At 41.5% G+C, this 23,921-nt stretch overlaps 1 protein-coding gene across 1 annotated transcript in view; it reads right to left on the bottom strand.

Moving 5' to 3' along the window:
- The window catches only part of SLC30A10 (solute carrier family 30 member 10), a 42,313-nt gene extending 19,594 nt beyond the window's left edge, over positions 1–22,719 (bottom strand). Inside the window, exon 1 of the mRNA XM_055333814.1 lies at positions 22,272–22,719. Coding sequence (XP_055189789.1) covers positions 22,272–22,719 — 448 coding nt within the window. The remainder of the gene's footprint in view (positions 1–22,271) is intronic.
- Positions 22,720–23,921: the final 1,202 nt, after the last annotated feature.

Here is a 23,921-nt window from a genome sequence, read left to right as displayed (position 1 = left end):
TGCCCATGTTATTTGGGGGTACTTGTGGGCATTGCAGCTCTGGTCTGTGTGCCTCTTACCATCTGCAGATCCCAAAGTCACGCCGAGATGCTCATGGGGAAGTGCTATGCGTGAAGTGTGGAGAGGGAGAGGAGGATGCGAACCAGCAAGTGGAAAGGGACACAGCTACTGGGAAGAAGGGGGAAAGGATTAGAGGCAGAACTAGGAGTTCAAGACACACATCATCTAAAACTCATCACTAACTGACAGAATTTGGGTGTGAAAACTCCTGCTTGGTGAACAAGAGGAACAAAAAAATCAGCTTTTGGACCATTTCTAATTCAAATGGAAGCAAAAAAACAAACAAAAAAAACTCTCAAAGGTGCAAGAAACAGGGAGAAACTCCCCCCTTAATATTGATTCTAAACCAAATAGTTTTAGCTATAGGTTAAGTCCCCTGTCACTTAATAATTTACAAAAAGCTTTTACATGCATTATTTAATGCCATCTGAACCATTACCATACAGACAGATTTCTTCACCACTAGATTCACCTTAATTTTTAAACTACATTAGTCCCCCCCCCCGCCAACCCTATATCCACAGTTCCACTTTCTGCAATTTTAATCACCTGCAGTCGGCCGTGATCTGGAAGGTGATCCTCCTGATGTCACCTCAGAAGATCAGTAATAGCCTCACGCTACCTCATGATGCCCATGTCATCCACCTGCCTTCATCCCATCACGCACGCATAGATTATCTCAAATCATCACAACAAGGGTGAGGACAGTAAGATATTTTAAGAAAGACCACATTCACATTATTTTTATTACAGTTCACCTCCATAATTATTCTATTTTATTATTGGTGTTATTGTTCATCCCTTACTGTGCCTAATTTATAAATTAGACTTTCTCATCGATACGCATGTATAGGAAGAGACACAGTGTGTATAGGGCTTGGTACTATCTGTGGTTTCAGGCGTTCACTGAGGATCTTAGAACGTACCCCATGTGACTACTATATATGAAAATGAGAGAGTCCATTTGCTCAAGAAATTGTGGGAATACTTGTGTGGGGGTTCAAATAAAACCTATAAATACCTTTACTTTCCCCCTGCCAAATACACTAGTTCAACAGTCAGGGTTATGTGGTGGAGAGACAGATTTGGGAGCCACTCAAATCTGGGATACAATCTTGGCTCTATTGGTTGTTAGCAACTGGCTAAATCGCTTAATTTCTTTTAGGTCTGTGTTCTCACTTATAATCTGGAGGTAGAGACGTCATCCTCTCACACAGTGGTTGTGAGAATCAAAGGCGACAGCATAGTGGAGAGCCTACATGGTGCTCTCATAGTAAATAGTGACAAAGTGTGGCTCCCTTCTTTACCCTCTGGCTGTCACCATTCCCAGAAGTATTGTTGACTTCTTTTTTTAAAATTTTTTTTTTATTTATTTACGATAGTCATACAGAGAGAGAGAGAGGGGGGTAGAGACACAGGCAGAGGGAGAAGCAGTCTCCATGCACCAGGAGCCCGACGTGGGATTCGATCCCGGGTCTCCAGGATCGCGCCCTGGGCCAAAGGCAGGCGCCAAACCGCTGCGCCACCCAGGGATCCCGTATTGTTGACTTCTGATAAGTAACAATCTGGCATCCTCTTCGCAGTTATTTAGATTACCCTATTTTTTTAATAAGAAAAAATTTTTATTTTCTTTATAAGATCACCTGCTCCCCCTAGGTTCAAATAATCTGTTTAGCTTAGAACTCATTAGTTATTGATTAATAAAATGTATTATGAATGTCAAATACTGATTAATAAAATGTTTTAAGACTATAAAATACTTAAAATATTTTACAAATCTATGGGGCACCTGCGTGACTCAGTCAGTTAGGCATCCAATTCTTGATTGCGGCTCAGGTCATATCTCAGGATTGTCAGAATGAGCCACGTGTCAGGCTCTGCACGGGGTGTGGAGTCTGCTTAAGATTCTCTCCCTCTCTCTCTCCCTCTGCTCCTACAAATCTAAAACTCCAAACTTCTCAGCTATCATTACTATACGTCTTTGTCCATCATGACTCTCTCAACTGTTATCATGTGGCAAAAGAACAGAGAGAATCAGGTGGCTGGACTGAAAAACATAACTTTATTATCATCATAAAATCAGAAGTTGTGTTGAATATTAATGAGGTCTGGAGACAAACCAAGATTCTCGACCTCTGGCACTAAATCACTGTACAACTTAGACCAGTCACTAAATTTCTGAGCCTTAGTTTCCTAATCTGTAAAATGCAAATAAGAACCTTATACTACTCAGTGCTTGTAAGTGTTTTGAGTATCAAATAAGACAACAGTGGTACAAATATGTAGACAAGTAAAAGGCATTGCTCCTGTCGCAATTAAGAAGCCACAATCAACATGAGTTCTAGAAAGCACCAGGAATGTAAATGGTTCAGCCAAGGTTTTAGGCTGCCTGGAACTCCTCCCTGCTTCCTTCTGGTAAGATGTCCTGTCCCATCGGATACAGACATGGACATATAACCAAGGTTGAGCCAAACATAGTTCTTCGTTCTCTCGCCACAGCGATTGATTCAAAGGATGGGGACTTGATCCAAGATAGGCCAAAGTTTTCTTGAAGTTTTCAAAATATACCAGAGACAGAGGTTCCCATTCCTGCCTGGTCACTAACTCAGTGAGGAGGTGACTCAGAGCCCCTAATAATTATCTCTCCTCCTTATTTTCTTCCCCAAACCCTTCATTCTGCAATAGGAAGGGAAGCAGAAAGAGAGGAGAGTCAGTGAAAGAGAATCTCTTGTGGAATTTCAGTCTCTGGTTCCAAGTTAATTTTGTGAACCTAAAAAAGTTCCCTTTTTGCCTAAGCAAGCATAAGGTGGGTTTTTGTCACTTGCAACCAGACACTTCTGGTCAATAGCGGACCAAGAACCTACGCCTGTTGTAAAGGGCTAAGAGTGGTTTTCTCCTCCACTTTCAAGACTCATGAGAAATAGAAACTTAATAATTACAAAAACAAAATGGCAGACTAAATAGGACCTTTCCTTACTTCAATTCCTCACCAATGCTGGAAAAATTATTCCTGCTCCATATTGCTGCTCCCTCCAAAGGAAAAAACTCCAGAAAACACTGTCACCATCTTTGCTTCCTCAAATACCATTCTCTCTGCCACCCACCCAATGCCATGCCCATCTCCATCCACCACACCATTGACCAGGCTCTGTGCAAGTCACTCACCATCTTCTCACACCCGAATCCATTGGTTTTCTCAGCTCATCTTGGAATTCTCGGCAACATTTGTGATTGAAGACCTTGCTTCCCTTTCTGAAGACTTTCTCCCTGTGACCGCTGAATGATACACCCTCCTGGCTTTCCGTATATCTCATGGATAGCTCCTTCTCCTCTAAATTTATAAATGTTGGTGAGTCTCAGGACTCAGTCTCAGGCCCACTACTCCCCTCTATCCATGCTCATCCCTTTGGTCATCTCCCCCAGTCCATTCTCCTGGACTTGGCTCATGCTATTCCCTCCTCCTGGAACATTCTTTACCCCCACTCAACTCCTCATCCTCATGCCTTAAGTCGCAAAAGCCACTCCTCCTTCCTGACATTCATTCCCCCTTTGTGGCCCACAGAATGACAGGAAATAAAACAAAGAACAGGCAAAAAAAAGTAAAAGAGAGAGGGAGGAAGAGATGGAAGGAAAGAAGGAAGGAAGGAGAAAGGAAAGAAGGAGCAAACAAACACAGTTCATGTTGGAGCTCACAGCTTTTTGTGTGTTAAGGAGACTCTCTCTCCCCTGAGCTTTGTACTTCCACAGGGGCACCTCCACAGGAATGACACTCCTCACCTCTTTCTGTCTCTTCCACAGCTTTTTTCAGAGGCAGGGTCACTACTCCAGTTACAACATATGGGAGAAAGCATGGGGCATCCTCAGCTGACCTCCTCTGACCTACCTTCCTTTCTTTCTTTCTTTCTTTCTTTCTTTCTTTCTTTCTTTCTTTCTTTCTTTCTTTCTTTTTTATTCATCTTCCCACGGAGATCCACAATCCTGGTCTGCGTGTATGGGAGTGAAACTATGTCGGGCAGGCTCTGCTCTGTGCAGGGGTGTCTGGGACTGGGTGGGTGAGATTAATTCTGGGATGAACTATGAACAAGCTCTTTGCTGCTACACATGTAAGCCATATTCTGTAGCATATCTACAATAAAGCTGGTGTTGTGTTCAAATGTCATCCATATCTTATCTATCAATTGTTTCCAAACCTAGGAGAGTAAGAAAGGGGTATTATGTATGAGCCCCTAAAGCCCTAACATCCTGGTGAGTTGGCAGGAGCCTGGAGACGGATTAAGCTAAGAATCTGCAGGCCCATGAAGCACAGGGACTGAGGCTTCTGGGGGAGCCAGAGCAGACGCTGTGAGGTTTTAAGGCTCCAGTGTGAGCCTGGCAGTATTTTGACCTTGACAAGTCACAGCAGCTTACTGCCTACAGAAAAAAAAAAAAAAATGGCCGTTGTTATAGTTGCAGGGCTATTTTCATAGGCCCTTGTGAGCATGAGTTTTAAAACTGGTTTTTAAAAAAAAAAAAAAAAAAAAAAAAAAAAAAAAGATTGGTTTTACTGTGTGCTTGAGTCTTCTTATTGTGCAGAAAGCGAGAGAGAGAGAGAGAGAGAATAGTGTGCTCTCAGAAACAAGATTGAACCAGAGGAAAGGACTTTTCCTGAAGGGAGACAGATACAAAAACAGGAAGGGAAGATTTAGATAACAGGCGTTATCTAAATATCCTTCTTAAGGAGGGGATTAGCTCAGATCAGACCTGGGACTGGGAACCAAGGAAACCCTTCAGGTCAGAAGCAGAAAGGCAAGATTTCAGCTTGCTGACTGGGCTCTGGAATGCTTCCACCATCACCACAGAGAACCAGATCCAGAGAACTATTAACAGTCATCCTCTGAAAGCTGTGAATATTGTCTGAAGTAAAAACACCTGGGGAAGACAGCAGCTGTGGGATATCTGCAAACCACCCCCCATTGGGGATGTGGAGAGCAAGTCCTTTGTATCTCTAGTTCACAGATCTTCAGGTGGAGGGGGAGGCACTCAAGGAACTGTGCCTGAGGAGTCTCATTCACCCTGAACCTGAGTGAGATGACAAGAGCCTGCACCCCAAGCTGATTGCCCATGGGAGGAGACTTCAGGAGTCCTGGGGAGTGGACTTTGCGTGTCTCAGTGATATGAATTCTTAGCCTGAGGGCAGACTGTGCAGGTTGCTTCTTCCAAAGATGGACCCAACCATATCTTCTATTCTGTGTGTTTTTCCACAGGGTGATCTTGATGCTTCTTCCATCAGAAGTGGGTTCATAGTGGGTGTCTGGGTGGCTCAGTCCATTAAGCATCTGACTTCGGCTCAAGTCACGATCCCAGGGTCCTGGGATGGAGCCCTATGTCAGGCTTCCTACTCAGCAAGGAGTCTGCTTCTCCCTCTCCCTCTACGGCCCTAGCACTCTCTCTCTCAAATAAATAAATAAAATCCTAAAAGAAGAAGAAGAAGAAGAAGAAGAAGAAGAAGAAGAAGAAGAAGAAGAAGAAGGAGGAGGAGGAGGAGGAGGAGGAGGAGGAGGAGGAGGAGGAGGAGGAGGAGGAGGAGGAGGAGGAGGAGGAGGAGGTTCATGGGTTTGACATTCCTTCTATGATATCATTTGCTTATAATCCATAGAATCTGAGGTTGCACCAGGAAAGGTATTGGAGTGTCCACCTTGTTTGATGGAACACATGGAACACTCATGTTTGAAACCCTGAGATACCACCTACGATGTCCCGAGGTCGCTCCAGTGAGAGGAAGCCAAGCTACTCTGAGTTGTCCTGGCTAGTGGTCCAGTTAGCAGTCCTAGACTCCAGCCCAGGAGCCATACAGATGATAATGCAGCCACCTGCCATCAAGTCACTATCCCATCCTAAGAGTCTCCCCAGCTGAGGCCCCAGACATCGTGGGGCAGACAGAGTATTCCTATGGGTTTCTTTCCAAATTCTAGTCCAAAGAATCCTCCGTATCATAAAATGATTGTTGTTTTATGCCACTAAACTTGTGGCAGTTCATTACACAGCAACCAGAACAAGGAACCACTGTGTAAAGATTGGCAAAGCTTCCACAAAATTTGGAACAATTTGAGAGACGAAGTCTAGGAAGATTAGCACAGAATATTTAAGGCATTGTTAGAGGAGCTTCAAATCAAAATGGTTATTGTGGATGTAGGGGTTTGCTTGTGTCCTGTGGGAATAGGCCAAGAAATGGACAGTTGGGATTCCACAAACGGGACACACTGAGGGGAACTGACGCAGGAACATGATAGCTTGAGTCCAGGCTTGGGTTAAATTTTTTGTGTAAGTGGAAAACACGTTTCAAATGAGGTGATCCAGCTCAGAGAGGTGAGAGTTGACAAGATTTGTTTGGACAACAGTTGCTTTTGGCAGACCCAGAAAACACTGACTTCATTTTTCTCACTGTGATAAGAAAAAAAAATCCATGTGGAAGAAACAAATGTCTGACCCAAAAAACAATGAGAAAGTGAAAAGAAAAGAGTCCCACAAAAATGCCAGCCTCATCCATGATAGAGAAGGAAAGGGAAAAATTTTAAAATCTTGATTAAACCATTAAATCATCGACAACTTCCCCCAAGCATTTCTGAGAAGAGAACACACAGGAAGCAGGAACACCTCTCAAAGCTCTGAACAAAAAATTTAGCAGGACGACATGCCACTCGAGGCCTGAGACATTCTGAAGCTGTGGGAAGACCAAGTCTGCTGGAGCATCAAGTAGGAGCAAGAGCAATGGGGTCACTTAAGAGCAAACAGCAATATTTTAAATGTCACTCTCTGAGAAAGGATGCTATGTGTTTACCAGATATGGAAAGGCTGGTCCATAATTAACCTCTTGTTACTACTGAAACTAAGTATGCAGATCTGGGGCCTGCCCAGTCTGGCTCCATCTTGCAGGCATTGCAGAGAGGCAGAAAACAGAGGACGCCCCCTGTCTGCTGTCCTGTCGTCTGACAGCCTTGGAACTCTGCTAGTCCTTGTAAGTGGTAATGAGGACCTGGCTTACTCTAAGTGCTGAGGTTTTTTGTTTTTTTTTTTTTTTGGGGGGGGGTGGGTTTGGAGGGTCTTTGGGGTTTTTATTTTTATTTGAGAGAGTGGAAGAGCATGCACACAAGTGTAAGGAGGGGAGGGGCAGAAGGAGAGGGGGGAGAAAGAATGTTAGGCAGCCTCACTGCTGAGTGTGGAGCCAACGTGGGACTTCACCTCATGACCTGAGCTGAAATCAAGAGACAGACACTTAGGGGATCCCTGGGTGGCTCAGTGGTTTAGCGCCTGCCTTTGGCCCAGGGTGTGATCCTGGTGTCCCAGGATCAAGTCCCACGTCGGACTCCCTGCGTGGAGCCTGCTTCTCCCTCTGCCTGTGTCTCTGCCTCTCTCTCTCTCTCTCTCTCTGTGTGTGTGTCTTGAATAAATAAATAAAATCTTTTAAAAATATATTTAAAATAAACAGCAGGGGTCCCTGGGTGGCTCTGTTGGTTGATTTCTGACTCTTGATTTTGACTCAGTCATGATCTCGAAGTCATGAAATCAAGCCCTGCATCAGGCTCCACACTCAGCCAGGAGTAGGCTCGAGATTCTCTCTCTCTCTTCCTCTGCCCTTCCCCTTCTCTCTCTCTTTCTCTTTTAAAAGAAATAAATCTTTTTAAAAATTAAAAAATAATACAGAGCAAAATCAAACATGTAAGAGTTGCTGATATTGGAACATCAGATATAGAATATTAACTAAGTGTAGTTAATATATAGGAATACACAGGACTAAAGGAAGATACAGAAAGGGTGAGTAAAGATCAAAGCAATATAAATGAAAAATAGCTAAAATTAAGAACTCAGTAGAACTCTTAATAGCCAGAATGTTATTAGTGAGGGCCTAACAGAGAGCCTGAACTTTCACACCTGCCCGGTGTCAACAGAGGCCAGGTGGGAACATGGACTTCTACTCCCATCTTATAATGATAAGCAGCACTCCTTCCACCAGCAGTGTCAGAGAAGGCCTTCTCAATCAGAAAATGAAAACAAGATCCACAGTTTCCTACTATCCCAAATGTCCAGGACTCAAATAAAAATATTTCATTATACCAAAAGCCAGGGATATTTCTGCTTGAATAAAAAAATAATACCAATACTTGGATGACACAGATGTTATAATAAGCTGATGGGATTTTTAAATTTTTTAAAAAGATTTTATTTATTTATTTGAGAGAGAGGGTGAGAACGAGAGCACACAAACAGAGGGAGGACCAGAGGGAGAGGGAGAATGAGAAGCAGACCCTCCACTGAGCAGAGAGCCCCATGTGGGGCTCGATCCCAGGACCCTGAGATCATGACCTGAGCCAAAGGCAGACACTCAACTGACTGAGCCACTCAGACACCCCAGCTGACAGGATTCTAAAGTAGTCATCATAAAAACACTTCAGCAAGCAATTACGAATATACTGGAAATAAATGAGAAAATTTGTTGAGAGTCTCAATAAATAACGAACTAAATGGAAATTTTAAAACTGAAAAATACAATAACCAAAATTTAAAAAACCTGCATCACAATCCAAACTAGAAGTCCTAACGACGAGGGTTAACGAGGTGGAAGAACGAGTGAGTGACATAGAAGACAAGTTAATGGCAAAGAGGGAAACTGAGGAAAAAAGAGACAAACAATTAAGGGACCATGAAGACAGATTAAGGGAAATAAATGACAACCTAAGGAAGAAAAACCTACACTTAACTGGGGTTCCCGAGGGCGCCGAAAGGGACAGAGGGCCAGAATATGTATTTGAACAAATCCTAGCTGAAAACTTTCCCAATCTGGAAGGGAAACAGGCATTCAGATCCAGGAAATAGAGAGATCCCCCCTAAAATCAATAAAAAACGTTCAACACCTCGACATTTAATAGTGAAGCTTGCAAATTCCAAAGATAAAGAGAAGATCCTTAAAGCAGCAAGAGACAAGAAGTCCCTGACTTTCATGGGGAGGAATATTAGGGTAACAGCAGACCTCTCCACAGAGACGTGGCAGGCCAGAAAGGGCTGGCAGGATATATTCAGGGTCCTAAATGAGAAGAACATACAACCAAGAATACTTTATCCAGCAAGGCTCTCATTCAAAATGGAAGGAGAGATAAAGAGCTTCCAAGACAGGCAGGAACTGAAAGAATATGTGACCTCCAAACCAGCTCTGCAAGAAATTTTAAGGGGGACTCTTAAAACTCCCCTTTAAGAAGAAGTTCAGTGGAACAATCCACAAAAACAAGGACTAAATAGATATCATGATGACACTAAACTCATATCTGTCAATAGTAACTCTGAACGTGAATGGGCTTAATGACCCCATCAAAAGGCTCAGGGTTTCAGACTGGATAAAAAAGCAGGACCCATCTATTTGCTGTCTACAAGAGACTCATTTTAGACAGAAGGTCACCTACAACCTGAAAATAAAAGGTTGGAGAACCATTTACCATTCAAATGGTTCTCAAAATATACCCTAAAAACTATAGAACACTTCTGAAAGAAATTGAGGAAGACACAAAGAGATGGAAAAATATTCCATGCTCATGGATTGGCAGAATTAATATTGTGAAAATGTCAATGTTACCCAGGGCAATTTACACGTATAATGCAATCCCTATCAAAATAGCATGGACTTTCTTCAGAGACTTAGAACAAATTATTTTAAGATTTGTGTGGAATCAGAAAAGACCCCAAACAGCCAGGGGAATTTTAAAAAAGAAAACCATATCTGGGGGCATCACAATGCCAGATTTCAGGTTGTACTACAAAGCTGTGTTCATCAAGACAGTGTGGTACTGGCACAAAAACAGACATATAGATCAATGGAACAGAATAGAGAACCCAGAAGTGGACCCTGAACTTTATGGTCAACTAATATACGATAAAGGAGGAAAGACGATCCACTGGAAGAAAGACACTCTCTTCAATAAATGGTGCTGGGAAAATTGGACATCCACATGCAGAAGAATGAAACTGGACCACTCTCTTGCACCATACACAAAGATAAACTCAAAATAGATGAAAGATCTAAATGTGAGACAAGATTCCATCAAAATCCCAGAGGAGAACTCAGGCAACACCCTTTTTGAACTTGGCCACAGTAACCGGAGAAGGACAAACAGTGTATGTTCTCATTCATTTGGGGAATATGAATAATAGTGAAAGGGAATATAAGGGAAGGGAGAAGAAATGTGTGAGAAATATCAGAAAGGGAGACAGAACATAAAGACTTCTAACTCTGGGAAATGAACTAGGGGTGGTGGAGGGGGAGGAGGGCGGGGGGTGGGGGTGAATGGGTGACGGGCACTGAGGGGGACACTTGACGGGATGAGCACTGGGTGTTATTCTGTATGTTGGTAAATTGAACACCAATAAAAATTAATTTATAAAATTTAAAAAAATAATAAAATAAAATAAAAAACCTGCATCAGCGGATGAGCTTGACAGCAGAGTGGAGAAGACAAAGGAAAAAATGAGCGAACATGAAGATAGAATAACAAAAAGTACCCTATCTGAATAATAGAAAGAAAGGAGGGAGAAGTTGAATAGGAGCTTCTGGGTTGGTGTTGGAAAAATGATTCACCCAATGAGGGCATGGAAGCTCTGCATGCCTTCCCCCATACCTTGCCTTGGACATTTTTTCTACTTGGCTGTTCCTAAGTTATAACTTTTATAATGAATGAGTAATAGACTGAGAAAACAAAGGACAAGTCACAAGGACTCCAGTCCCTTGGCATTTGCTGAAGAGTATGGCCACCTGCTGGATGAAAACATGGGATCAAAGTTTGATGACATTGGTGTGAATGCTATGGCTCACAAAGTAATGCAAGTCACCAACCACACAGATGAGAGGGCTGACAGTGAATACTTGCTGCACCAGAAATGTGAAAAGTATCATTAAGAAAAAATAAACATGGAAAAAAGAAAAAAAATATGGGCACCTGGGTGGCTCAGTGGTTCAGCATCTGCTTTTGGCTCAGGTCGTGATCCCAAGGTCCTGGTATCAAGTCCCACAACAAGCTCCCCAAAGGGAGCCTCTTCTCTCTCTGCCTGTCTCTGCCTCTCTCTCAGTGTCTCTCATGAATAAATAAATAAAATATTTTTAAAAAAATACTTCAAAAAGAGGAGGCTGAAAACTCAAAAAAAAAAAAAAGCAAAGAAAATGAATGTTTTCAAAATAAGTTATGGATTAAAATTCTAATTACTCCTAAAAAAAGATGAGCAGGGCTTCAGGGATGAGTGTGACTATAAAAATTATAAAAAAGGGAAGACGGGGTGCCTGGGAGACTCAGTCAGTTAAGCATCGACTTTTGGTTTTAGCTCAGGTCATGATCTCAGCATCTTGAGATTGAGCCCTGCATCGACTCTGCACTGGGTGTGGAGCCTGCTTAAGATTCTCTTTCTCCTTCTTCCTCTACCAGTCCTTCTAAAAAAATAAATAAGTAAATGGGGGAAGATAACGGGGCATAAAGGGAGGTAAGGCTTCTACTCCTCACTCAAAATATTGACACCAGTATTGGTACACTCTGATAAATTAGGTATGTATAGTGCACTCTTTAGAATGGCCACTTACAAAGCTATGCCGAGATAAACTCAAAGAGAGAGATCAAAACTGAATTCTAAAAACTGCTCAAAAAAAATAAAAATAAATACAATAAAAACTGCTCAAGGAAGACAGATAAAAGAAAACAGAGAAATGAAAAACAGAAGGAACAAACAGAAAATAAAAATGAAATGGTTAAGCCCTAACCTCCAATAATTGCATTTAACATAGATGGTATAAATATAACAATTAAAAGACATACAACTGGTGGAATAGCTTTAAAAATCTGACTACATCCATATCATGGAATACTACTCAGCATATACAAAGAAACCAACTACTGATACACACACAACTTGAATGATCTTAAGGGCATTATACAGAAACAAAAAAGCCAATTGTAAAGGTCACATATGTATAATTCTATTTTTACATAACATTTTGAATTTATAATATTAAAGATGGAAAGAGATGAGTGGTTCTGAGGGCGTAGAGTGAGTATGACTATAAAAACATGGCAAGAGGGATAGCTTTGATGTAATATTTCTGTATCTCTATTTTGATGGTGATTACACAAATCGACACATATGGCAAAATGGCCCAGAACTACACATATACAGTGTGCCAGTATCAGTTTCTGAAAAGGTGAAGGCATGTCTGAAGAACTACCAAGGCTATGTAAAACACAGAACAACATAAAGAGGAAAATATGAAAAAGTTTACAAAATATGAAGGATGGAATGAGAAGATCTGATATTATCTAGTTAGTGTTGCAGGAGGAGAAAATAGAAGGAACAGGAGAGAGGCAAAACTAGAAGAAATGGTATCTGAAAATCTGGAATTTATGAAAGATATAAATGCTTAGATTTGGGAAGCACAACAATTCCCAGGTGGGGTAAATAAGAAATTCATGTAGGGAAATGCAGCAAAACTGAAAAGTCAAAGACAATTTTTTTTTTAAGATTTATTCATTTATGGGGATCCCTGGGTGGCGCAGCGGTTTGGCGCCTGCCTTTGGCCCAGGGCGCGATCCTGGAGACCTGGGATCGAATCCCACGTCGGGTTCCTGGTGCATGGAGCCTGCTTCTCCCTCTGCCTGTGTCTCTGCCTCTCTCTCTCTCTCTCTCTCTGTGACTATCAGAAATAAATAAAAAATTAAAAAAAAAGATTTATTTATTTATTTTAGAGAAAGAGAGAGTGTGTGTGAATGCAGGGGAGGGGCAGAGGAGAACAGACTCCCCACTCAGCAGGGAGCCAGACACCCAACCAACTGAGCCACCCAGGCACGCCCCCTCCTTTTTTTTTTTTTTAAGATCTTTTTTTATTTATTTGAGAGAGAGCAAGAGAAAGCATGAGTAGAGGCAGAGGAAGGACCAGAGGGAGAGGGAGAGGCAGATGCTCTGCTGAACATGGAGCCTGATACCAGGCTCAATCCCAGGACCCTAAGATCATGACCTGAGCCGAAGGCAGATACTTAATGGACTGAGCCACCCAGGTGCCCCTGCAAAGACAGAGATCTTTAAAAGGTGGAGCATGTGGAAGTCTTGGTGCCAAACTTATCCAACCTGGATGTCCTGAAGAATGACATCCATCCCAGTGAAAACAATTCAGGCTAAAACAATGGGAGGACCCCTGACTCCACCAGGCAGAGATTCCACTGAAACTGAGCCTGAGCTCAAAGTGAAGAAGATTTGGGGTTTTTTGGTTTTGTTTTGACATGCCTTTGGTCTGTCCTTTAAATTAATTGTCAGAGCCTTTGATTATTCTGGATAGTAATGCATAAGGTCCAATACATCTAACTTTGAATTTTAGTTTTTCTCTCATAATTTGATATTGTGAGGGGGTTCACATTTAAAGTGAGGGCATGTTTATATTGCTGACATGGAATGATTAAAATACCTTGATGCTACCATTTCATGTCACTACATAATTTCTAGTGAGCAATACTGACCACCTGACCACCCGTGGAGCCTCAGAGGTGATCTCACTGACACACTGGCTGTTCTAACCCACTTCAGTCCTTAGAGGGTATCAAAATTACCAAGTGCTGGTTCCAAGGGGAATACCCAGAGGAAACAGTGGTTGGTATTGGGAGCCCAAGCCTAGAGAAAGTGGGCAACACCATCCTGATAACTGTTCATCTAGTCCTTCAAGGAGAGCCAGGAGTGAAGAGTACACACAGCAGCAGAGGGTAAAGGGAAGATCTCTAATCCTCTTGTCTCATGTTTCCATGAGAGGTCCACCAGGGCAGCCTCTGTTGTCTGACCCCCTTCACTCCCGCTCCAACATTCAGATAAGAAGTCACTCCTGGAGTGGGAAAGTCTTCTTTCATTGGTGGGTTTAGTTGAAGGAATGGAAGAAGCCTGGCTCAGCCCTTCCTGGGCTTTACCCTCCCAGCTGCCTGCCCTCAGAAAAGGTACACTGTCTCTGTTTGGGGGCCCACCTCTGCACCTCCAGTTGTTAAGCTCTGCTTGTAAGAGGGAGGGTATGTTCACCACTGAGCTAAGTATTAGGAAGCCCATTGTGACATTCAAGGTACAGTCTCCAGGCCAGCTTTTATCAAGAACTGGACTACTCTTTTTATTGCTATCTATCTGTGATCCCTTAGTCCTCACTTAGCTCTAGACTCAAGGTGGAAGTTATTCATTGGCCCCATAATGTCCCAACAATGTCCTCCATTGACTCTATTGACCAGCTTTATTTTTTTTTTAGGATTTTATTTATTTATTCATGAGAGACACAGAGAGACAGAGAGAGAGAGGCAGAGACACAGGCAGAGGGAGAAGCAGGCTCCATGCGGGGAGCCTAACACGGAACTCGATCCCAGGTCTCCAAGATCACACCCTGGGCTGAAGGCGGCTCTAAATCGCTGAGCCACCAGGGTTGCCCTAGGCACCAGCTTTAAAGCTGGTGTGGTTCCATCCTATTTAGTCCTGCAAAAATCCCAAGGCAGTTTCTTCAGGTAAAGAATTCTACAGAAAACAGGTGGCCCAACCAAGTAGTGTCTCCTTCAACCTGACGTCCCTGCTGCTCCAACCTCGAGCTCTCATCAGCCCGAGTTGAGGATCATATTTGTCCTATTGCCTATTGGGCTGATAAATTTTTAGCGTATCAGCAGGTAAAGAACAAGAGCACAGACATACTTCATTGAAAATTACTTCCCGCAAAATTCTCTCAAGACACCTTCTCAAAGGTAGACAATAAATATCAGGACATGGACTTTGGAAGATATTTCTAAGAAAATGGAGTCACTAGATTTATTGCCACTTATAAAAAATATGATGGCATGTCATAGTCATCAGAGACAGTTATCAAAAATGTCTTATAAAATCACATTGACCATTATTGTCTCTTTCAAAAGACCTAGAAGAGAAAAATAACAAATACATTGTTTACATCTTGTAAGCATCTGGCCAAAAGAAAACCAAAATAACAAGCTTACTTTCAGTCCACCTTCTTGGAAAAATGAGGGCTCTCAGGAAGGAAAAACGAGGATGTCACTACTTACTAGACAGAACTGTAGGGAAATGTTTAAAAGGCAAATCACCTAGTGGCAGGATAGAGATACAGAAATGCAAAGTCCTGGTTCTAGCATCAACTCTGGCTTAACTTTAAAACCTTTGGTGCCAGAGCACCTGGGTGGCTCAGTGGTTGAGCATCTGCCTTTGGCTCAGGTCGTGATCCCGGGGTCCTGGGATCAAGTCCTGCATCAGGCTCCCCATGGGGAGCCTGCTTCTCCCTCTGCCTGTGTCTCTGTGTCTCTCATGAATAAACCAGTAAAATCTTTTTATTAAAAAAAGCCTTTGGTTTCTTCATTTACAACTTGGAAATATGAGCCACATTTTATTTTATGAGTGACATTACTTTAATGAGTGACAAGGTCTGATGTTAATACCACTACATCAGCTTGATAAAAGCTGGAGTTTAAAATGTATAATTTTTAACAGTTGAGAAACATAAGCAATCCCCTTCTACAAAGTGTTATCTGGAGCACTGACGGACAAGGGAGATAACATTTATAAGGACCCTCTGAAATATCATGCATTGTGAAGGTATTACTATTGATCAAAAGGAAAGCACATTGATTCTTTAAAGTAGGTGTAATGATACATGGGATGAGGCTCAAAGTGCTTAAGTATCTTCTCTGTTGTCAGACCCAGTGAATAAGGAAAGAAGTACCAGAACATGTATTTTCTGGTGACTGGTCCATGCTCCTCTGGTTCACCCCACTAAGGACACTACCAACCTGTCATCAGTAAGATATGTTTTGTGTGGTTCTCCAGGAATAGTGATGGATCTCTATTGATCAAATGTATAACTAACAGCAAACAAGTATGAGTGTTGTTCAGGGATAAGGTGGGCTGCCAGTCGTGGTTGTGGAGTAGAGCAAGGGACTTGTCTGCAGAGGGGCCTTACTAATATTTCATACATTCCTTGCCCCTTCAGCCCCTGGACAATCACCACCAACCACCAACACTGAGCAGTTCACACACACAATACAATTTCGCTCTCACAATCCCCTTATGAGATGGATATTACCCATTTTACAGATGGAGAAACTGAGGTTTAGAAAGTTAAAGCAACTTTCTGGAGGCCACTCAGCTACTGAAATTGGGATTCAATTTATAGTATATTAATTGGCACTTTTTGACATGCTATTTTGTGATTATTGCCAAGCAGTTTTTCACTGTTTTTCTTTTCTTGGTGGAGCAGAATAGGGTCTTTAATTAAGGGCCTAGACTCAACCTTGTCATTTCTTTGTAACTCTACCATGAACTACCTGCATGACCGGATCTGACTCTCAATCTGTTTTCTTGTCTGTAAATGAGAATAGCAAATATTCTCTCATAATACATATAATTCTCCAATTCAATGCAATACATTCTAATTCTTTCATAAAACATACAATTGTCGGGATGCCTGGGTAGTTCAGGGTTAAGTGCCTGCCTTCAGCCCAGGGCATGATCCTGGAGACCCAGGATCAAGTCCCACATCGGGCTTCCTGCATGGAGCCTGCTTCTCCCTCTGCCTGTGTCTCTGCCTCTCTCTCTCTCTCTCTCTCTCTCTCTCGTTCTCTCTCTTTCCCATGAATAAATAAATAAAATCTTTTTAAAAACCCAACAAACAACCAAAAAAACTCAACATACAATTGTCCAAATGTATGCCACGTGGTGCTGTGGGTATTGTCTGTACACTTCAAAAGTGCCTGACACCCCACAGATGTCAATAAACACTGGGTTTTCATTAAAATTTAACTCAGATTGCTGTCAGAACAGCCTCTGTGTCTTAGAAGAAAATGGCTGAGAACAAGGAGCTGGTTTATCCTCTTTTTTTTTTCTTTCTTCAGTTGAATTTGACTTCACGAATGTGAAATAGCTCTTATTTTTCAATCTTCGGTTAATCTTTCTTACTGACTTCCTAGAACTGACCCAGAGCCCTGTCACTGGGCAACCAGAGAAGGGAGCGATTCACCAAGCTATAGAGAACAGACGGAAAAAGATGTAAGATAATATGTGGAGCATCCACCGTGGGACATGTACCATGAGCTGTGACAGGTGTGTCCTTATCACTGAGCCCCTCATGTGGAAGTTAATTGTTCCAAACCCAAGACGGGGCTTGGAAAACAATGGTGTCAGATATGGACAAATGCAAAGTAACTGCTTCTGGGAATTCAGCGTGATTCGTAAAATTATGTAATAATTATTGCACTCTCCCAATCGTTCCAATCCTGCCTCTGAATGAGACAGAGAAGTCGGGGAACTCCTGCCCAGGACTCCTTCCCCTTTGCAGTTTGAAAAGCTGCACTTGATGGTGCGGATTCTGACCTCGTGTTGACTGCCTGGTATTTGCTACCAGGAGGCAGGAAGCGGATGCCGTCTTGCCCCTCCTAAGACTCTCAGAGCCTTGCTCACTTGGCTTGTCCCTGGATCCAATTTGCTCTGCATGGAAAGAAACCAGATTTGCTTTCAGGGTTTACCAGACTGTGCACGTGAAAGGCTCCCATCGGGCTGTAGTAGTGAGTCCTAACTAGTACTAAGTCTAAACCAGGAGCTGGTGAGAGCAACCAATCAACAGTGGGTTAAAACCTCCTGCAACCATGAATTTTGTTGATTACTGTGCTGTCACTGCCTCTAGTGATTTGGTTGGGGGAACATAATGCCAGGAAGGTGGTAAGAAGGAGAGGGATAGGCACAGGGAGGATGGGAAGGGAGGTGGAGAGAAAGAGAGAGAGAGGGAGAAAAATGAACACTATTTGGAATCAAAACTAAACCAAATCAAGTAAATTCAAAGGAAAGCCATTTTGTAAGAAACAGAATAAAAATAATAAGCAGATATTTCAGCTATAAACATGTTAATTATCAATTATAGAAACGGCAAGCCTAATCTATCCCAGACAGAGCTGTACAAAATTGTCTCTGGTTTGAAATAAAGGTCAATGTATATAAAGGTAATCTATCTGTTCAAGTATAGAACTAGGGCATAGAGAATTCTATCTGTTATATTTTAAAGAAAATTCAATCTTGAAAAATAAAAGCAGGGACGCCTGGGTGGCTCAGCAGTTGAGTATTTGCCTTAGGCTCAGGTTGTGATCCTGGGTCAGCCTTCCTGCAGGGAGCCTGCTTCTCCCTCTGCCTATGTCTCTGCCTCTCTCTCTGTGTGTCTCTCATGAATAAATAAAATCTTTAAAAAAATAAAGAGAGAGAGAAAGAAAAATAAAAATAAAATATGAACATAAAAGATAATGTGAAAGTCAAGGAAAATCAAGTAAACAAGGAGTAGGAAAAAATGTTTTAAAAAAAAAAAAAAGCACATTTAGTCCCTAAATCTAGAGAAAGAGAATGTTTGGTATCATAGCATCTCCTGGGCGGAATCTACATGTTGTTTTAACCCCTTGCTCTTTCCCCAAACACGTGTAGCCATCCAAATTTCAGACTTTCCCTCTTGTTTTTTCTTTCACACTTGTGATTTTTACTTTTTTCATTTTGCCTTTTATTTTAGCCCAAAATACCTGCTTCCCCGATCACTTAGCATGTCAGGGATGGACTCAGGCCAGTTGGGATTGACCCATGGCTTCCAGATTCCTTCATCTCAGCTGAATTTTCTGTACATTCCTTTCTCCCAGGGTTTTTTGTTTTGTTCTATTCTGTTTGTTTGTTTAATTTCTGGGTCCACCTGACTGATTCTCCAACTTCTCTTACTCCATGAACCCCAGCAATGTTTTTTAGCCTTAGCTGCATAGACAGTCTATTCTGTTGATATTTAAAGTCAGTGGTCTTATTGTTACTTTCCTATGAACATCAGATATAACTGGCATCAATTCCCACATCAGACAGATAAAGCAGAAGGAGTTAAAGATCCACAGAATCAGGAGAGATAGAAGATTTGCTATGTATACATTCTCTCCGGCCACAGATTTCCACAGAAGCAGTGATGGGTTATTCTGATTTTGATCACTAAACCATGAAGTACCACAGAGCTACAAGTTAGGGTTTTAGACATGCAGAAATTCTTTATCCTACTAAATTAGCATGTAATAATTATCCATTAGGTCAAATCTTCTGAAGTCAAGAGTCATTTTTCTTTCGTATTATATATCTCCTGCTATAAATTCATATGTATGGGTAATCACATTCCTTCTTGAAATGGAAGACAATGAAAATTGGGTTAATGTCTGTTAATGAGATTCATTCAAAAGCTTACTTTAGGGCAGCCCGAGTGGCTGAGTGGTTTAGCGCTGCCTTCGGCCCAGGGCCTGATCCTGGAGACCCAGGATCGAGTCCCATGTCGGGCTCCCTGCATGGAGCCTGCTTCTCCCTCTGCCTGTGTCTCTGCCTCTCTCTCTGTGTGTGTGTGTGTGTCTCTCGTGAATAAATAAATAAATAATACTATTTTTTTAAAAAAAGCTTAAACTTATTGCAGTGATAGGGAAGATATCAAAATGTATGTTATAGTAAAAGTGCTAAATACCTAACTTAAGACATAATGTAAAGAAGCTAAGTAGATATTCTAAAATTACTTGGTGGGTTTAAACATTCTGAAATTTCTAACAGTATAATACAATCCCAAATTCACCAAAAAATAAAGTGAAGAACATAGATCTTAAAACATTAGCTGAATGTGTACAACTAACACTATGCTTGGTTATTTAAAGTAGCATGTTGGGCACCTGGGTCACTCAGTTGGTTAAGGATCTGCCTTCAGCTCAGGTCATGACCCCAGGGTCCTGGAATCGAGTCCTGCATTGAGCTCCCTGCTCAGTGGGGAGGCTACTTCTCCCTCTGCCCCTCACCCTGCTTGTGCTCTCTCTCTCTCTCTTTTTCATGCTATTTCTCTCTCAAATAAATAAACAAAATCGTTTTTTTTTTTTTAAAGTAGCATACTATATAGCATCCAACCCTTTAAAAGAAGACAGATATTCTGGAATCAAGGCAATAGAAACTGATACAGTCAGGGTGAAATATTTGTCTTAAGCCTCTTTTTGTCATCTTAGCATGAACATAGACACTGGAAAGCACCATTTTCTAAACAAGAACTGAACTAAGACATATCTGATAATAATTCACTTTATAAAAATAAAACTACTATTGTCTACCAATTTTCACATTGGTTCAAGAGTCAAACCCTCTGTCTAAACTGCTTTTGCTATATGCAGGTGTATGTCGTATGCCTGAAACACAATGGTAAGTTTAGTGATGGCAACACTTCCACTGCCAATACTAACCATTTATTTGAAATTTGCATCTTTGCCTTAAAATTATACTTAGCAATAAGAAATGGATTTTTGTCTTATATCACATATGTGAATTTTATAATCTGGAATTTCAAGTAATAATTTCTACATGATGAGTGATAGAAACAAGGCTTAGAATATCAAGTTAATTCATTACTGTCTTTTTAAAATACTTTAATCAATTCATTAGATTGAATAAAGATACATATTCTAGTTTCTTGTTTGTTCCCTTTTCTAGTTAATACACACTATAGCTGCTCTCATAACATACATTCCACAAGTAGGAAAATTTAGACAGAGATTGGGTAAAGGACTGGACCCAGCTGACACAATTTACACTAGCAAAGACAGGAGAAATACAATGAAAAATGCAAATGTAGATGCTAAGGCTCCCCAGGTTTAGTTGTATAACACCCCTACTAGTGAGAGAAAACTGATCAGCATCAAATAACGAAAATCTTGGGGGGCACCTGGGTGGCTCAGTGGTTGAGCGTCTGCCTTCAGCTCAGGGCGTGATCCTGGGGCTCAAGTCCCACATCAGGCTCCCCAGAGGGAGCCTGCTTCTCCCTCTGCCTATGTCTCTGCTTCTCTCTCTCTCTGTCTCCCATGAATAAATAAATACAATTTTTTTGGGCAGCCTGGGTGGCTCAGTGGTTTAGTGCCACCTTTGGCCCAGGGTGTGATCCTGGGGTCCTGGGATTTGGTCCCACATTGGGCTCCCTGCATGGAGCCTGCTTCTCCCTCTGCCTGTGTCACTGCCTCTCCTTCTCTGTGTCTTTCATAAATAAATAAATAAAATCTTTAAAAATAAATAACTAAATAAATACAATTTTTTTAAACAAAGGAAAATCTTGAAAATTCTTAAAATCCAATGAGCAGTTAAAATTCAACGGTACTGGGTTACTAATAAATATTATATATAATATGTATATATATAATTCAAAGGCTTACATTGTGATTTTTTAAGAAAACAAAAGTTACTCTCTACCAAGTGCCTATTAAGTGCTTGAACACTTAGGATCCCATTTAGTTCTTACTATCTCCGTATTGCCTGTGGGCAGACAGGTGAGATGAGCTGACACCACTGCTGCCCTGTGGTAGAGCCATGATTTGAACCTGGTCTGTTCATGCTATGGGACTGGAAATTTCTCTCTCCTGCAAGAAGCTTTATATATATATTTAATTCCTATTGTGGCAATAAAGAAACAAGTTTCCATCTAATAATTTAATCTTCTGAATTTATCACTTTAGATTTATTGTTCTCTTCCAAGATTTAACTTCATCTTTTGACAGATGACTCAGTAAGTTCAGTACCCATTCTTAAGTCCCTTCTAAAGGTTTGCATGTAAATAGTTTTCCTTTTTCTCAAATAGGATGGATGCATACAATAACTAAGTACAAATATTTCCATCTGTAAAAGGACAGAGTTCACTAGATCATTTCCTTTATTTTTTCTCTATTTTATGTAAATTCTCCCAGTATATATTCCTAAGAGTTTATCAGCCTAGCCACTTGTTTGACACTTGGCTTGATATCAGCTCATTAGGTAGTCCAGTATTTTTTTTTAACATATTTTACGGGAACACTAAAATATTATTTTTAAATTCAAACACCGCCCTATCACACCTGCCCACTAATTAAAGGAGAGTGTTTTCAATCCCACATCCACTTCCTTTCAAATTGTTCCTTCATGACCCTGCTCAATACCTTTCCTCCCTCTCTGGTTCTCTGAATGCTTTTCAGCCGTTGGAACTAAAAATTAAAGACAACTCCCCCCCCGCAACCCAAGATGAAAGCAGCCTGATGTCACCCAGCTTGCAAGGAACTTTAGACTGGAGGCCATTCCTTTGAGAAAGATCTTTTGAAAAGTCATGGCCAAGAGGGCCACCAAATCTGCTACAACATCTAAGTACTATTTACCTGTTTCAGTGTCCCCCTGGGGCATGTGTGCCGTGCAGTAGCAGCAGTCCAAGATGACATAGTTGAGGATATTGAATAACAGCCCAATAATTCCAGCACTGAGAATCAGCAGGGGCTCCTCTGTCTTCTGGGGATTAATATACCTTTTGACAGCTTCAACCAGGATGCTGAACATCAGAGCCACAGCAAAAATGGAGTTGCCAAATGCTCCCACCACATCCGCCCGGAGGAAGCCAAAAGTGCTCTTTCTGTGCTGTTTTATACTGCTGACCCTCACACCAAACAAAGCTATGATCATGGACAGAAAGTGGGAGAGGACGGCGAAAGCATCGGAGGCCAAGGAGAGGGAGTTGCCTATGTTGGCGATCACTAGCTCCATCACGAAGAGCAGGATGCTCACAATGCACATGAGAATCAGTCGGAAGCTTCTTCCTGAGTATCGCCCCATGGCGCCCGGCTCTTGGGCAGTTCCTCGCCCTCTCCTGGGAAGGCTGAGTTGTTAGGGGAGCAGGCTACAGATTTAGTTATTATGACTCCTGGATAACTCTCCCCTTCAGCCTTTCAGCACTTGTCATATTTGGAAATCACCTTTTATAGGCTGCTATAAAATCATAAAACAGTTTAAAGGGCAATTAAGCAAGAGATGTCACGTGATTGGGACTTATGGAAATTGAAGACACTGGCTTCGGATGCAGACTTGAGGGGTTTCTTTTGTTTACTGTGTGTTTCATTACAAAGCCAAGGACCTCTGTGTCTTTGAATCATGCAGAAGCTTATCCGTGACTTTGGACTTTCCAGTGTTGGTGTGTGCAATAACTACTGTGGCGAGACAAGCCATTTGACATGAACAACCATGTCTTGTCTACCCGGTGGGTAAATATTTGTTAAGTGCATGGAAGAGGGAACATTTCTAGGGTTCACTAATCCACAGATCAGAGCTACAATAAATAAAAGCCAAAGATGAAGCGAGGGTGATTCTTCTACTGCCTTGTCTGTTGATCTGGAATAAAGGAGCACCCTACTTTTTCATTCTCCATAAAGAAGACAAGAAAATCATTCCTCATGTTCAGAAAAGATAAAACACCTTTAAACTAAAGGAGCTCAAGACATAACCTCAGTTTCAGGAAGAAAGCCAAATTATAATAATTTGATTTAGCTGATGCAAGCAAATTTTTTTGTTTTTAATCTTATCATCTGTCGCTTATAAACCATAAAGATTTACCAGGTCTGGAATATCTAAAACAGTAGCGGCCTCTATTGTTTTGAGTAGATTGCTTACAGTCAATCATTTGTACAAATATAGACTGAAATTACTATACCCAATCTTTTCTTTTCTGAATTTAAAATCTATGATTTTTTTTTTTATGTGTTTATTTCACTGGGCCCGCAGGTGCTCAAGGCATTTGGTCAAACATCATTGTGAGTGCTTCTGTGAGGGTGTTTTGGATGGGATTGGTATTTGAATTGATAGACTGAATACAGAAGATTGCCTTTCCTGATGCGGATAACCCTCATCCATCTACTTGGAGGCCTGAACAGAAAAAAATTGTTGGCCCTTCTGCGAGTAAGAGAGAATTCTTTCTGGTGACTGCCTTCAAGCCAGAGTACTGGCTTTCTCCTTCCTTCAGGTTTAAACGGAAACACCAACTC

The sequence above is a fragment of the Nyctereutes procyonoides genome, unplaced genomic scaffold (genome assembly GCF_905146905.1).
Source record: "Nyctereutes procyonoides isolate TBG_1078 unplaced genomic scaffold, NYPRO_anot_genome, whole genome shotgun sequence".
NCBI lineage: Eukaryota > Metazoa > Chordata > Mammalia > Carnivora > Canidae > Nyctereutes > Nyctereutes procyonoides.
This window is presented reverse-complemented; position numbering and strand designations above follow the sequence as displayed.